We start from the raw sequence: 15,673 nt of genomic DNA, 5'->3' as shown, positions 1-15,673 counted from the left end.
TAAGTGCATGATAGCTCAGATTTCATTGGCCCATCCACCAAGGGGATAGCTCATCTGACAGTTGCATTTGAGTGCTCTTACAAGAATGGTGTCATGTTATTTTCATCACTGAAATGGCAAGCTGCAGTACTAAGCAAGCAACTAAGTGCCCTACATTTGGTCAACCAGAGCAAATGAAACAAACTGTTTTACCAACATATGAAGATTTGATGAAAGCATGCCTGTTCGAGCAAAATATGTTATCATTCTCTACTTTAAAGGAACCAGCACTTTCAGGTATTTGTGATGTAGTTACTAACTTCATTGTGGATTAATGGCAGTCAGCATCAATTCCTATTGTATCAAAAAATGTATAAAAATATGATCAATAATTATCACACAAAATTTGAGAGACATTTATATCATTATTGAGTTAGAAAAGATACTGCCTTGTATCAAGTGAAACTGAATGAACTTCAGAACCAAGCAAAAGCACTTTTTGATATTGCTGCTTGTAAATATCCATACTTGAATTATCATAACTGTTCAGCTATAAAGAAAGATAATAAAAATGAGCAAGAATTTTTGATTGATCAAAGGTCAGAAAAAAAGATGATAATTGGACGTGTAAACCATCAAGAAAGCTTGAGGATTAGAAAAAGGTCTGAATGCAGAAATAAGGATAGACATCAACAAGGTATTGAATTAAGCCATTCATCTTCGTCTCTTGTAATTCTTACTTCATCATCAGAATCATAGACAAACTCACATGAACCATCAGACTGAAACAGAGTTACCTCCGAGTGCCATGGGAGATTTCAATAATAAGAAATTGACTTGTAATCTCTCAGCTGTAGCATGCACTTGTGACAAAGCAGGCATATCAGGCAGGACAGCTGCAACTATTTCCAGCTCACTACTGCAAGATATAGGTGAAACTAATGAAGCAATTTCAATTTTGTTATTGACAGAAACAATATCCACCATGAAAGGCAGAAAGCATGCAGTGAAAGTCAACAATGCAGTGAGATGGGCACAACTAATCCTTTAGCCATTTACTTTGATGGGCACAAGGTTAAACTATTGTCAGAGAACAAAAAACAAGCAAATTTTCAAAGATAATTTTTTTTCTTGCATATCTAACATTTCCCACATTAGCAAGGTAGTGTTAAGAACAGAGGACTAACCCTAAGAAGGAAATAACCTCACTTGACCCCATTCTCTGTTCCTTCTTTTGGAAAAGTAAAAGCTGAAGGGAAGGATTTCCAGCCACCCGCTACCACTCCTTTAAATCACCTTCTACGACATGCAGGGAATATATGGGATGTATTCTTTCTCCCCTATCCCCAGGGATAAACTGTTGTAAATATAGAGCATATTTGTCTTTTACAAGACCCTGAATCAAAATCTATTACCCATGTTACTCAGAATTCCAGTTATAGCAGTGATACTGCAGAAGAAATTCAAGGTTTTCTTATTTCATCTAAAGGTGATCTAACATACTTGATAGCAATTGGGAGTGATGGCACTGCTGTAAATACAGGCCCTAAAAATGGAGTAACAACACTTCTCTTTCTTTCATACTATTTGCCATTTCCCGTGTCAGTGGGGCAGCGTTAAGAACTGAGGACTGGGCCTCTGAGAAAACATCCTCACCCGGACCCCTTCTCTGTTCCTTCCTTTGGAAAATTAAAAAAAAAAAAAAAAAAAAAGAGGGGAGGATTTCCAGCCCCCTGCTAGAACAAAATATTGGCAAGCCATTGGCTTATTTGCCAGCTTCATGCTAATGAAATGCCTTTAAGGCATCTGATCACAACTATGGATGGTAAAACAAGCAGACCAGTTGGATTTACAGAAGTTGGCAAACAGTTAGCAGACTGTGAGAAAATTCCAGCTGATATAAATTTCAAGCTATCAAATTAGGAGGTATTGAAGTAGACTGTAATGAACTGAGAAGAAATGAAAAATACTCATTTGATATTTACCAAGCAATCTCGTATTCACATTATAATCCAAGGAAAATAGCTCACTCACAGTGGTTGACAACAGCGAACTGAGTTCTATGTCTCTAGGTTACGACTTCTGAGCCTTTAAATACTTTGCAAATACTAGCTGAATATATAATGACAGCTTATGAACCTATGTGGTTCAAGATAAAGAGCACAACCTCCATTAAATATGGTGGTCAACAGTTGCAAGAAACTATTGTCCATACTTGTCCCTTTGCTACTAATATCAAGCAAACTGCGAACCCCTTTATTTAGAGAAATGCATTCTTTGGGCACCCTAAAAACATTCTCATTAACAAGAGAAAATGCTCTTCAGCTCTCTCACACTTAATCCTCTTACTACCACAACTCTCTCTTACCCTATCATTTTTTTGTCTAACCATCCCTCCTTACTCCACATAATATCTCAAACAGTTCCAACACATCCACCCTCCTCCATACTTTCTTATCTAGGGCCCATGCCAAGCATCCATGTAATACCATCGGGATTACTACATCATTAATATGCCATCCTTGACCTCACAGACAATGGCCTCTCTTTCCACACACTTATCACTGTGTTAACTTCAGCATTACACCCATGGCCATTTACATTATGTTACTTCATTGGTTTAAACATATCATTTACTTTCACAAGTATGTTTTCATGTTATAATGGAAAATGGACGACTTAAAGACCTTATCTTTTGGCATTATCCAAGACTAATAAATTGGAATTCATCTGGCATTTAGGGGTTAATATGGTGTGTAGACTATCAAAAACTATAACTTTTTGTCAAAAATATATCCTTCAGTCTCCTAGAATTACCTAAGTAATTCAAGAATATGAAATATATTTCAAATTTCATATCACACTAAGTAACTAGCACATTTGCTACGATGGCGCTCTGAGCCATGTGCAACACAAGTTGACTACTGACCAAGTTCACCTAGGACCTTTGGTACACAGTATGATATTCAGTCTAATTTACCTTCAAAAGTGTCATGTCTCCTTCCAACTTAGACTTCTGCGCCATAACCTTTTCTCTTTCCTCTTGAACCTGTCTTAGGTTTCTTTCTGCCACTTCTAAGCGTGTGTTCAACAACTTTATAGTATCGTCTAATTCTTGAAAACGTGGTTGTGGTTCTTCTGACATCTGAAATATAATTATCAACAGTTACCTGGACTGATGAAACATCAATTGAAATCCACTATAATGTATATATTCAACACAGAAACTTAAATGTAAACAAAAAAATACATACACTAAACATGCATAAAGGCAAAGTCATAAAATCCTACAAATAAATTGAGAGGTATATAAAATGAAATCATGGAGGTATATAAATGTTTATGAAGCAAAGTTCAAAAGATGGGGACCCCACATGTGCAAAACTATCTCTCCATCACAACATTTAAGTATTCAAAACAGATCAGTGACACATACACTGAACAACTCTTTGAGAGATGTATGGTTACAGCAACCAAAAAACAAAACATAACATTAAGCAAGAAACTAGTTAAGAATATGTAAAGAAGCACTTTACAATATAAAAGTAAGGAAAATCTAGAGGTTTTCAATTTGCCCACCTTGTAAGAGAGAAAAGTGATGGTTGACCTGATCACAAACATAAAGTTTCAAAACATGTTGATGCAAACATTGCACAGCTCTTTCAAGAGATGCAGGGATAAGCAAGAAACTTATGTAAAAAGATGTAAAGTAGTACTTTTAGAGTATAAGAGTGGTAGTTGCATGTGATGACATTTCTGAAGACAAGATTGGTGCAGACAGTATATATTGAATTTAAGAAAATATATGTTAGTAAAGAATGTCTAAAAGATGAGGCCCCACAAGAGTACAACCCCCTCCCCATACAGTACTAATAGGTAATAACACACACACACACATATAATGAATACAATCGGAAGACAAAAACTGGAAATGCCAAACAAGGCTCAATGATGGAAAAATCCTGCCAGCATGGCAGAGAGGGTAGAAGTGTTACAATATGGTAACGTCAGACTGAGACTAATCTTTTCAAATGTTGATCCACCAATAGTTATTGGTAAAGAGCTCGAATTTAAGGTTTGTATATGTGAAAAAGCACCTGATATTGTTTGGAGTTCTGAGCTCAAAGCTCACTAAAGATAAGATCTCACCTGCTCTACCCACCAACTGGGGTACATGACAGGAAGGGGGGAAAGTGGAGGCAAAGGAAGGGGAGGACTGGCCTTCTTAATAAAATACAGCCTTAGGTTTCAAGAAGTAGTGGAGGATGGCCCATTCGGACAATATATGATAGGGAGAGTAACAGTAGGAAGTGAATGGTGGAGTTCATATTATATAATCCTCTAAAGAATCACAATGATCCAAAACAAATATACAACAACATCAATGAATGAACAATCAGGATGGTAAATGAAGAAGAAAAATACTTTACAAAGACAGTAAAGCAATGATAATGGATAATTCTAATTATATAGAGATAAACCGGGGAATTTAGATTCTCAAAGTAACAGGGAGTCAAGGAGACAAAAAAAATTTAATGCACACAGGAAAAGTGCCTCTACCAACACATCAGTAAGCACACCAAGATGAGATGGACTGATACACCATTCCTACATCTTATCTTCTGACACACTAGCAACAATATTGAGTATACGTTCTACACCAATTGGAAGAAGTGATCATGTAGCCCTCAAGTCTGACTACATGACACATGAGGTTATTAAAAGAACAGTGGTGAGGCAAGATATAAAGAGATCTAATTGCAGAAACTACACACATACCAACAATTTCTATAGTAATGTTGATCTGGAAATAGAGTTCAGGAGCTAAAAACCAGGGCTTTGTGGTGACATGTTCTGTAAAATCTACAATGAAGTGGTAAGATCATGGATACCTCAAGACTCAAATGTGGAGGGAATGGTAAAAAAAAGAAAAAGAGGATATATTGGTTTAATAAAAGACGTCAAAAAGATATGGAGTTTCAAGAAGCAGTGTCAAAGATATGAACAGCACTCCAGCCAGCTAGCATTTACAAGGAATAAGACAGCAAGGAGTGAGTATAACAGGATAAAATAAGAGAAATAAAGAAATTGTGAAAATAACACTGTGAACAAGGCAGGAGAAAATCCAAAAATTTCCCATATGTTCATCTGGAGTTGGTAAAAGAGCAGTTAATAAGGCTAAGGGATTCAGAGGGAAAAATTGCAGAGGACTGTGAGATGTGATGAAGTGAATAACAAGTTCAAAAGTGTTTTCACAGTGAATGACACTATAGCCCCAGACTAGTGAGATGGAATGGGGAGGAGGTTTCAGAAATCACTGAGATATCTAGAAAATACTTCCCACGTATTCTCTGCATGTCGTAGAAGGCGACTAAAAGGGAAGGGAGCAGGTGGCTGGAAATCATCCCCTCTCATTTTTAGTTTTCCAAAAGACGGAGCAGAGAAGGGGGCCAAGTGAGGATATTCCCTCAAAGGCTCAGTCCTCTGTTCTTAACGCTACCTCGCTAACGTGGAAAATCGCGAATAGTATGAAAAAAAATCTAGAAAATACATCAACAGAATAATAAAAGGTCTCAACCTATACAAGGTGAATGGTACTAATGAAATTTCACCATAACTGCTGAAGACTTGAGCAAATATGCTATATAAACTTATTGAAGTTCAGTTCAAGATGTCAATGGAAAGAGGCAAAGTGACTGACAAAGGAATGTGTAAGGTTCTGAAAAAGATAAGTAAAAAGCAAGCTGATGACTTTCTACAGAAGAGAAATTACCAAACTGAGAGACTAGTACAGTACTAGAGAAAGGGACTAACACAGTATTTGGGAAAGGAAGTCATGCATAACAAATCTCTAAAAGCAATTTCAGTCTTCAACAAAAGGGAACGCTAGGTGGATTATTTGCATTTGGACAGTCACTGTACTGTACTGTACTATACTAAATGAGAGGATGATGAAGTGGACCATCAGGCAGGAATAAGGAAGAAAACTCCTTTCATAGACTGACGATTATCTCAATGGAAGGAAACTGAGGACACATGTCTGAGGAGCTTTCTCCAAGTGGGTCGAGATAACCAGCAGAAAGAGAGACTTCAGTTCTCGGATCATTAATTTTCTTGATCTATGCAAATGACTTGCCTGATGGTATGAAGTTGTTCTTGAATATGTTTGAAGATGATGCAAAGGTCATTTGGAAGCAAAAAGTCAGGTGACTGCATCACCTTACAAGAGTTGGTCTGATACATGGTCGATGAAATTCAACCTGAGCAAATATGAAATAAGGTGGATGGGATAGAATGGAAAAGGACCTCAATGTGATTATCATTTAGCAGGCTTCAGGAGTCTATGTGTGAGGACTTAAGAGTCAACACTGTGCCTAAACTGTTACCAGAGTCCCACATTAGGAAAATAGTTGTTACAACTAGAGGAGGATTTAAAGAAACAGAGGGGCCAAATATGTCATGGATCAGCTTTATCAGCCATTATTCCCATAAGATGCTAAAGCTAAACACAGGTCAAACAAACACATTCCTTCAGTGGATACAATAATACCTTGAAGAAGGGAACAAGGGGCACAAGGCTCAGTCTTAATCCCAATGCCTTCTTGGTGCATGTAAATGTCTTGCCTGAAGTACCCGACTTTTGTGGATGAAGCCAAGGTCATGAGAGAAAGCAGGACTTACAATGACTGCACCAGTTTGCAGGGGGTCTTGGACAAACTCTTTAGTTGGTCAGATACATGGACTATGAGAGTCAATCTGATTAAGTGCAGTGATGATGGGACGTGTTAAAAGAAGGCATCAGTTGCAAATACTACATACTGGGAAAAACTACTGGATTCTATATATGAAACAGACCTTGTGCCTAATCTGTTACCACAGCTGCACATGAAAAGAATTGTGAAAGAGGTAACCTACATATTGGCAAATACTACAATTGCATGCAAGTATACAGAAAAGGAAATGTTTGGTAAGCCATTGACAACATACATAAGACCAAAAGTGGATCCAAGTCTGTTCACTGAACTTGAAGATGCAATGAGAGGGTAGAGAGAAGAGCAACCAACAATGGAGGAGAAAAGAGAAGGGTGAACCTGACTACAGCCTTCAAATACATAAACCAGCTATATGGTGTTGACAATGAAAAGATTAAGAAATGTACTACCAAGAGTTAACAGAGGGCATAAAAAAAAAGTGCAAGATGGTTAGAAAGGATGTAAATAAACACTGATTTAGTGTATGGGTGGTAGATAGTTGGAACATACTAAGCAAGGGCACAGTGAATGCACATTGTACAGATAGGTTTAAAAGTCTATTTGATGGTAAAGAAAGTTCAAGAGATGGGGGTCCCACAAGTGTATGACTCTCTTTCTGTACTGTACAAATAGGTAAACACAAACACACAGACAGGTCATTGTAAAACACAGATGCATTAAATCACCTTTGAACCTGCAAGATGGGTTCTAAGGGTAGCATTTTCCTGTTGGAGTGAGGAGAGTTGCTGAGTGACCTCACTGATATGTTGTCTTTGTTGTTGCTGATATAAATCATTTTGTTGTCTCCATTTCACCACCAGTCCCAACTGCTGCCGAAGAGCTAAGTTGTTTTGTGCCACTGTCTCTGTAGGATTTATTCTGTGATTAGGAACAGAGTAACATTTTACTCTATCAGTACTATACTGGCAAAATAAAATGAAGGCCTGAAATTAAGAGGACAGTTAGCTAACTAGACAAATTACTACCATCAACATTCACCTCCAAAGAAGCACATACTATGTGTGATCTGGATTTCTAAAAAATCTGGGAAAACAATTTCAAAGTACCTTCCATATCAATATCTTATGTTTAAAGTGAAGGGCACAATTAGCTAACCAATGATTGGCCTAGAGCACTCTAAATATGTTGGTCATCATTGGTTAAACAAATGTAAACAAAAGTGGTGGATGTGACCAACTCATTTGACTTTGCAATTTTTCACATTATAAATTACAAGAAAGTCAAGAGCTCTGTAGCAAATCAGCTTAACAAAAAAAAAAACAACAACTAAGAGCCCTAGAGCAAATCAGCTTTCAGAAAGGCAGCTTTAAATGGGGCATCCCTGTCCTCTGATCAGCTGTCTGACAAAGCAGACTTTTCCACTGCTGCAGGTTCTGACTTTCCATTACTCTTAACACTCACAAGGTTTTCATACACTTTCTGCATAAAACCAAACTGTACCCTCTTGAGGTTTTCATACATGTTAAGCATACCTAGTATTTACTACATACTACTAGCAGTCATACATGCCATCCATGTCACCAGTGGCTGGACCTCTTATAATTCATTTGGCACATCTGTCCAACTTTTGTCTCAGTCCACCCACAGCAGATGCATCACATTGTAGTATTGTGGAAACTGCTTCCATAAGTGAATACCAAAACAAAAGCTTATTTTGTTAAAGCACCTAGAATAAGTGTACAGATATGAAAAATGCACATATGTAGCAAATGGAGGATGAAACTGCTTAATAATATAGTACCTGTGCTACCCATCTGGATAAAGACCCTGCAATTATGATGAGGATGCTGGATGACCTTACCCACAGTGGTGACAGATAAAAGTGACTATGAAAGTGAGATTCAACATTGGTGATGCAGATTAGGAGGAAGTTATGACGTCCACACTTTATTGATGAAAATATAAACATGTTTGGTTCTAACAGTGAGTAACTGAACAAGATTCTGAGAGGATGGAAATGCTTCAGTCTTTAATCTTCATATCTTCATTTATGCATTAATTCCAATGAAATCTACAGGCAATATAACAATATCATTACATCTTTAAAATCATGTAAAAAGTATGAATTTCTGCTCTGGCACCAAAAACGTATTTTTTTAGGCAGATTTCAAAGAAAAATATTTATTCTTCATCAACATTAAGGACAATACTGGTAAAATGTAATTCTGAAAACAAAAACTTTTCACTTTAAGGTAGTGTGCCACAAGGATGAGATACTCTCTAGGGCAATATCAAGGGAAATCAGAGTCAAGACCTTTCAACTCTCAGTATATCCAATGAAGAATACCTTGCTTTCTCATCCTTATCACTCAACAGTAATAATGGCAACTGGCTTGTTTAGACACACCTCTAGCTAATCAACAACTGCTACCACGATGACATCAACAACCAACTCAATCAAAAGGTAGTGACAGTAGGTACGAAGAAAGGATCCCAAAAAACAAGAGAAGGCAAGGGAGGATAAGAAAGCAAGGAATAAAGTCTCACAGTACTTCATCTTAGAGAGAAAATGTTTTTCAACTTTCAATCCTACACTTTTCTTCTCTGCAGTCTGCCCATCAAGCATGAGGGTATATTCACATGGAAGAGGAAGGTTTAGAGAAAACTTTCCACACAATAAAAAAAAATCAATATCTCACTTGCAAATTGAAGGCACTGTGGAAACATGTCTCTCCTGAAGGAGAAATCCCTAAAGCCACACACAACAGATATAAATTGTCCAAACTAAGGCATCATCTAATGAAGGTGGAAAACAAGTGTAAAAGACCCCTTTTCTTGATTTCCTCTAGTGAAAGGATTCTAAAGGATAAGATAAAGGCTCTAGTGTAAAGTCCAGGATGAGCTAAAAATACACATAAACATTCATCACCAAGAGGATCCCATGGCGCATAAATAAATGGTCTCCTCAATAATCTCTATTGATATCCAGGTGTCTAGGGGGATTTAGCTAGGTATATGGGATAATGCTATTATGATGGAATCTTCCAAGAGTGGATGACAACAGGGCTGTTTCTATCATTAGTAGTTTTATTCTTAGCCAACACTCCAAGGTCTGGGTTTATCATAACTTATATTATTATTCAACATTTTGGCATTATGGTTCTGAAAATACAAAAAAAAAATAATGATAAAATAAAAACAAAAGAGTTCAAACCAATGCAACATTATTTCTCCAACATGAGATAATTCTGTCCATAAAAGGATAACTGTGATTTGCAATATTACATTCAACTGGCATTTAATGGTTAAAGCAGCACAGAATCAAACACTTTCCTCCTTTTACAGACTTAACAAGTGAAGCTCCAACTTACAGTTCATACAATGAGACGTGCATATTCCATTTGCTATTCAGTGAGGTGAGGTTAAGTACAGTGCTGCACTTAACACTGACAGATCTTTTATACTGTAGAGATGTTAATTAACAGCATGTAGTCATTTAGATAATAATCAAGTATCATTTCTAGGCTAACTATAAAATCTACTTTTAGTATAATTATTGGAGTATGTATGTGAAAACAACTGTACCCTCAGCGTGCCTATCATGTTCCAGAAAAACACATCTCCAACTGCAATGCTTCTAAAAGTAATGAAGAAAATCAAGATGACTCATAAAATTACTGTGTGGCTACTGGCAACTTAAGACAGTCTTTTCCTACACCAATAAACTAAGAAGCTTTTTACCACCTTGTTCTGTTCCAAATAATTACCTGTCCCATTTCTAAAGGCAGGTATTCCATGGTAATTCTTTAGTCCTTTTTAATATTTCACAAACCTTGAGGTTGGGGGTTGGGGAGGTGAGAAGTCTTTAAAAATGTGTGCCCTTAAGATAAAAAAAATTAAGTGAGACAATAAAAGGCTATCTATCATACCTTTCAGCTCAAGGTTCTCATTGATGACAGTGCGAAGCTTGGAAATAAGGTCATCCTGGCTCACATTTCCCTCAACTGCCAGCAGTGATGATAATGATGCCTACAAATAATAAAAAAATTGAATTGATCTTCATGTTCATTTAAAACGTTTCTTAAAATCTTATTGCTGCATTTAACAATACAAAGACAATGATTGAAACATAAAGTCTTCCTTCAATAGGGCCATAACTATCTATCTGTCCATTTATATTAGCTAAACAATTCCCTTCTTAATCATTAGGGTTAGGTTCTGGAAGATCCCATGGTTGGCAAAACTATGGTTGGCAAGGTACAGCGCCTATGAGAAATTGGGGATTAGAGGGAGTGATCCTTGTGAATACATATCTCAAGTCCTGCAATCAATACTTCATGGTTAAAAATAAGCATATTTTACTTAAGAAAAATAACATGATTATCCTGTGAAAATACAGAGAAATGATTTTCAAAACAGCAAATAAATAATCTAATGGCAGTATGTCACCACTAATGCTACACCTAGGTACTCCCATATCGCAGCCACGAAGCATGTCCAGCAAAAGGCTTCCATGACAATTGCCCTAGCAACATCATCTGGCTATGGCACTCCTAACTTTCCCTAGAAATGGTGGTCTGTTGAGGTGAATCAAAAGCAGTCCACAGCCACATGACACTCATTGAATGTATGGAAAAATTTTCGTGGTACTGTGGAAGACCATGGATACTCATACTTAATACCATGGTAGGTAAAATGTATCCATTGTTCTTAGTGTTTATACTCAAAACTGTGGTTGGTAAAATTGTGATAAGTAAAGGACATCTGTACTCTGAACTTTTTCAATCTGACAGGAGCAGATCAGGAAGAGGGTGAAAAAGTGATGGAGACAGTATTTGATGAATTGCTGAATGTGCTACATGAGAGGATAGCAGATTTATGTTTGGGATGACATGGCATGCAAAGTGAAAGTCATGATGAATAGTGTGGTGAAATAAGTAGAGAAAGGCTTGGATGATATGAAGTGTAGAGTGAAGAGCACTGCAGCTGAGTTTCAAAAACATTAGGAGCCAGAACCATCGAAATCAAACTTGGTCTATACTTTGAAAAAGTAACACTTTCTTATAATCTCAAAACAATCAATTAATGAAACAAAATTTCAAGCACAGAAACTGACTGTTTACAGATGACAGATGACTGTTTATAATGATAAGAACATTACTATAAAAAAATTACAATAAAATTACTTGCAAACTTGTAAAAATTGTTGTAACCACTGGACTCACCTGCACTTCAGAAGCCATGCCATTTGAAGTTGTGACAGCAGCTGCGGGTATCATGGGTGGTAAAGACTCTATGCCTGGGGTGGTTACTCCACATAAACCACCCTGACCCATCTTGGACCCGTCTTGCCGTACCATTACACACCTGAAATTTATATTCATTATCATAAGATTGAACCAGGGCATGTGAAGCGTCTGGGGTAAACCATGCAAAGTGTGTGGGGCCTGGATGTGGAAAGGGAGCTGTGGTTTCGGTGCATTATTACATGACAGCTAGAGACAGTGTGAACGAATGGGGCCTTTGGTGTTTTTCCTAGCGCTACCTCACACACATGAGGGGGGAGGGGGTTGTTATTCCATGTGTGGCGAGGTGGCGATGGGAACAAATAAAGGCAGACAGTATGAATTATGTACATGTGTATATATGTATATGTCTGTGTGTGTATATATATGTGTACATTGAGATGTATAGGTATGTATATTGTGCATGGGTGGACATGTATGTATATACATGTGTATGTGGGCGGGTTGGGCCATTCTTTCGTCTGTTTCCTTGTGCTACCTCGCTAACGCGGGACACAGCGACAAAGCAAAATATAAATAAATACATAAATAATAGGATTTTCATAATATACATGGGAAGTATGAGGAAATCTTACTATTATAGCACAAAAACTTCCAAGAAATGTAATTTTCATCTTCAATTTTTCTGCATGTTAGCCAACACTTAGATTTGTCAAAGTATGTCTCCCGAAAATTCTTTTCATCCCAAAGTTATTTCATCTCCTTTACATACATATGTAACACTAATACACACGATTTGCTGGAAATCAATTCAAAACCACATACTTCCTCTCTATCTTTCACTTAACACTTTGCATCACTGCACTTGCATGACTATACTATAAATAGGCAGTCCTTTCTGTTGATAAACCAAGGCAGTTGCCAGATGCAAGATAACTAGCAATCACACACACACACATACCAGTCAATGATTCATCCATATCTGAGGCAGGACAAAAACTGCTGGCTACTGAGGTGACATATTTTTGGAAATAAAAGTTGACGGTGTGTGCAAAGATAGTGTCAGAAATATGGGAGGCATTAAGAGGAAAATGGTTACAATGATTGGTTATACCTGTAGACACATAAAGGAAGTTGCCACATGCACAGTGACTAACCCTATCATACACTGTTGTCAACAATTCATCTATCTGCTTGGCAGGAGAGAAATCGCTGGCTGTAGGGGTAATACACTTTGAGCAAAACATGTTAATGGTGAAGAGGAAGGCTATGGTGACAACATGGGAGATAAGAAGAGGAAAATGGCAAGGGTGAGCACATATACCACTAAACAATATCATTCTGCCACTCTCTGATGTTCCCCATGCATGTGCTCAGTGTAAGACTGAGTCCAAATGTCTATGTTGTAAAGTTTATGCTGAGGCCTCATCAAACAGTTGAAAACTAAGATTTGGAGATGTTCAACAGAATGGTCAACATCACTTATATTAGCAATAGCCACTTTATATATGTCAGATGCTTTTTGAAAGAATTTCTGATATTTCATGTTTCGACAGCTTTCCTTTGCATGGGTTACATGACTTGAAATATCTAACTGTTTCTTTACATCCCAATCATCATTTTCACTAATAATTGTACATAAACACATTTCTCACCCAGCAGTTAATTCATCTACCATCCATAGCCATTCAGAGAGTTTTGACCAATTCCCATTGAAGCAATAAAATCTACTGTCTTTTTTATTGTACTGGGGCTGGCTTCCTGATCTGCTATTTTAGTAACTGGGGTGGAAAATTGTATACCAAACTGGAGAGCTATCAAAGGAGAAACTCTTCATATACCAAAATGAAGCACACTGCTCAACTACTTAGCATATACCTTCGACAAAAATGTACAAGAGCTGAAATTACAGCTAGTGACATGCTACACCCACAGATTAAGATATGTACAACTATTTCTACAGTACAATCTAACCTTTTGAATTCTTACACCTTTACTTCTTCAGATTTATTCTCACCTTACATGTTATCAATTTTTTTCCAATGACAGGAAATATGAAAGTTTATATTATAACAAAATCATAATTGAAGGCAACATTTCCGACAGGGTACTGCAGAATTTTTAATAAGATATATTAAAAAAAGTAAGTAACAGCTTACTACAATACAAAGTACAACAAAAAACCTTAGCAATGAAACTAAAAGTTATGTAAAAATTCCTAAAAAATTCTCAATTTAAAGTATTATTATCATAAAGGCCTACTATTAAAACCTAAAATGCATGAGAATTTAAGACTCCATAATTCTGACCAGAGTCTAAAGACAGAATAATTCCAGAGACTGGCCCAAATTCGGTTGCATGGCAACCATATCTGGTTGTATGAACACTTGCTCACTCTCAAATAACAAACAATCTTTGTGCATGTTTCAGTTCATCAATATTTAAGACCATAGTGTATCAAAGTTGTGAATTAATACATTGTGTACATACATAAGAAATAATTCTAAGATGGTTTTCTTTTATAAGTATTGCGCCTCAGGAACGATGTAGTTTAACTGTGCTTTCCTGAACGGAACTTAGCACTGCAATTAATAAGCAAGGGTAATCTTGAGTCAAAACGTACCAGTGCTCAATATTTTCTCAAAGTTGCTAACCTATAAAAGCCATTATACACTCAACAATATAAGTCTGTTATTACACGTTCAATACTAAAATTCCTGGGAGTATTTAACAGACAGAGGACTATAATTACCTCCTTCGTCAAAGTTTTTCCTCCCTCCTCCTGTCAGCGTTCACCCTTTCCTCACTCTCCTCCTGCTCCTGTTTACGTTTCCGTTTTCTATGTGTCAAGGGAGAGGCTCTATAATTGTTACTACTGTAATATAACTTTTTTGTATAAGTATTGACTACCTTTTTGTACAGCGAAGTAAGGAGGTTCTATATTCGCTGGATCTCATACATTGATTTTTTTTTACGATCAACATAACTTTTAAAACTTTTGTAAAGTGATTATGCACAATGTCCTCACCTAGCTTATTTCATTCATCCAACACACTGATACTTTCAAAGTACTTCTTCAAATCTTTTCCAACATATCTCTTCCTCACATTATTATTCAGAATCTTAGGTTTCTCTACATCTTTCAATGCACGGTCTGCTGTGCATTAAAGGTGGAAACTTTACTCTCTTCAAACCCCCATTTCTTCGATATTCAAATGCTGTGAACCTGAGAACAAAAACTGCACTTTGATTTATTACTATTATCATATTTATCATTATCATCCATTCTCAACGATTCCTTTGCTTATAGCTATGAAAAAAATAATTTACGTGCAGAATGTTCGCCGGTCTATTTATGGAGTGACTGGTATTAGTGATTTGCTTGAATGTTCAAATGATTAAAAAAAAAAGATCAAAATAATGTCTATCACAATATATTCTTAAAAACTGTACCAATCTTGTTTTGAGATTATAATGGCGAGTACTTAGTTAGCCTCCCTATTTTTTCGACCAACTGGACACGCGCATGATGTTGAAAAGGGAAATAAAACTTCTATTGTCCTCGTGGCGCCCAGGGTACCTGACCTACCCTAGATAGCCAGCCACTGGTCCTCGATGTCAGAACAGAAGACTTTTGTCAACTTTGCATCCAAAACATGACTGGTTCAATATTGCCAAACTCAATGGTCAGATTAGCGTCCTATCTGAAAGATAAAGAATCCTATTTTTACTCTG

General features: G+C 36.9%; 1 protein-coding gene across 1 annotated transcript in view; it reads right to left on the bottom strand.

Moving 5' to 3' along the window:
- Nucleotides 1–14,800, bottom strand: part of LOC139755533 (optineurin-like) — a 47,707-nt gene extending 32,907 nt beyond the window's left edge. Inside the window, exons 1-5 of the mRNA XM_071673939.1 lie at nt 14,691–14,800; nt 11,918–12,059; nt 10,622–10,721; nt 7,418–7,596; nt 2,960–3,124 (exon numbers count right to left, since the gene is read on the bottom strand). Coding sequence (XP_071530040.1) covers nt 2,960–3,124; nt 7,418–7,596; nt 10,622–10,721; nt 11,918–12,052 — 579 coding nt within the window. The 5' untranslated portion in view covers nt 12,053–12,059; nt 14,691–14,800. The remainder of the gene's footprint in view (nt 1–2,959; nt 3,125–7,417; nt 7,597–10,621; nt 10,722–11,917; nt 12,060–14,690) is intronic.
- Between the last annotated feature and the right edge of the window lie 873 nt (nt 14,801–15,673).

This window comes from Panulirus ornatus, chromosome 19 (genome assembly GCF_036320965.1).
Source record: "Panulirus ornatus isolate Po-2019 chromosome 19, ASM3632096v1, whole genome shotgun sequence".
Classification (NCBI taxonomy): Eukaryota; Metazoa; Arthropoda; class Malacostraca; order Decapoda; family Palinuridae; genus Panulirus; species Panulirus ornatus.
Note: the sequence above shows the minus strand (reverse complement) of the source record. Positions and strands in the feature narration are given on the sequence as shown.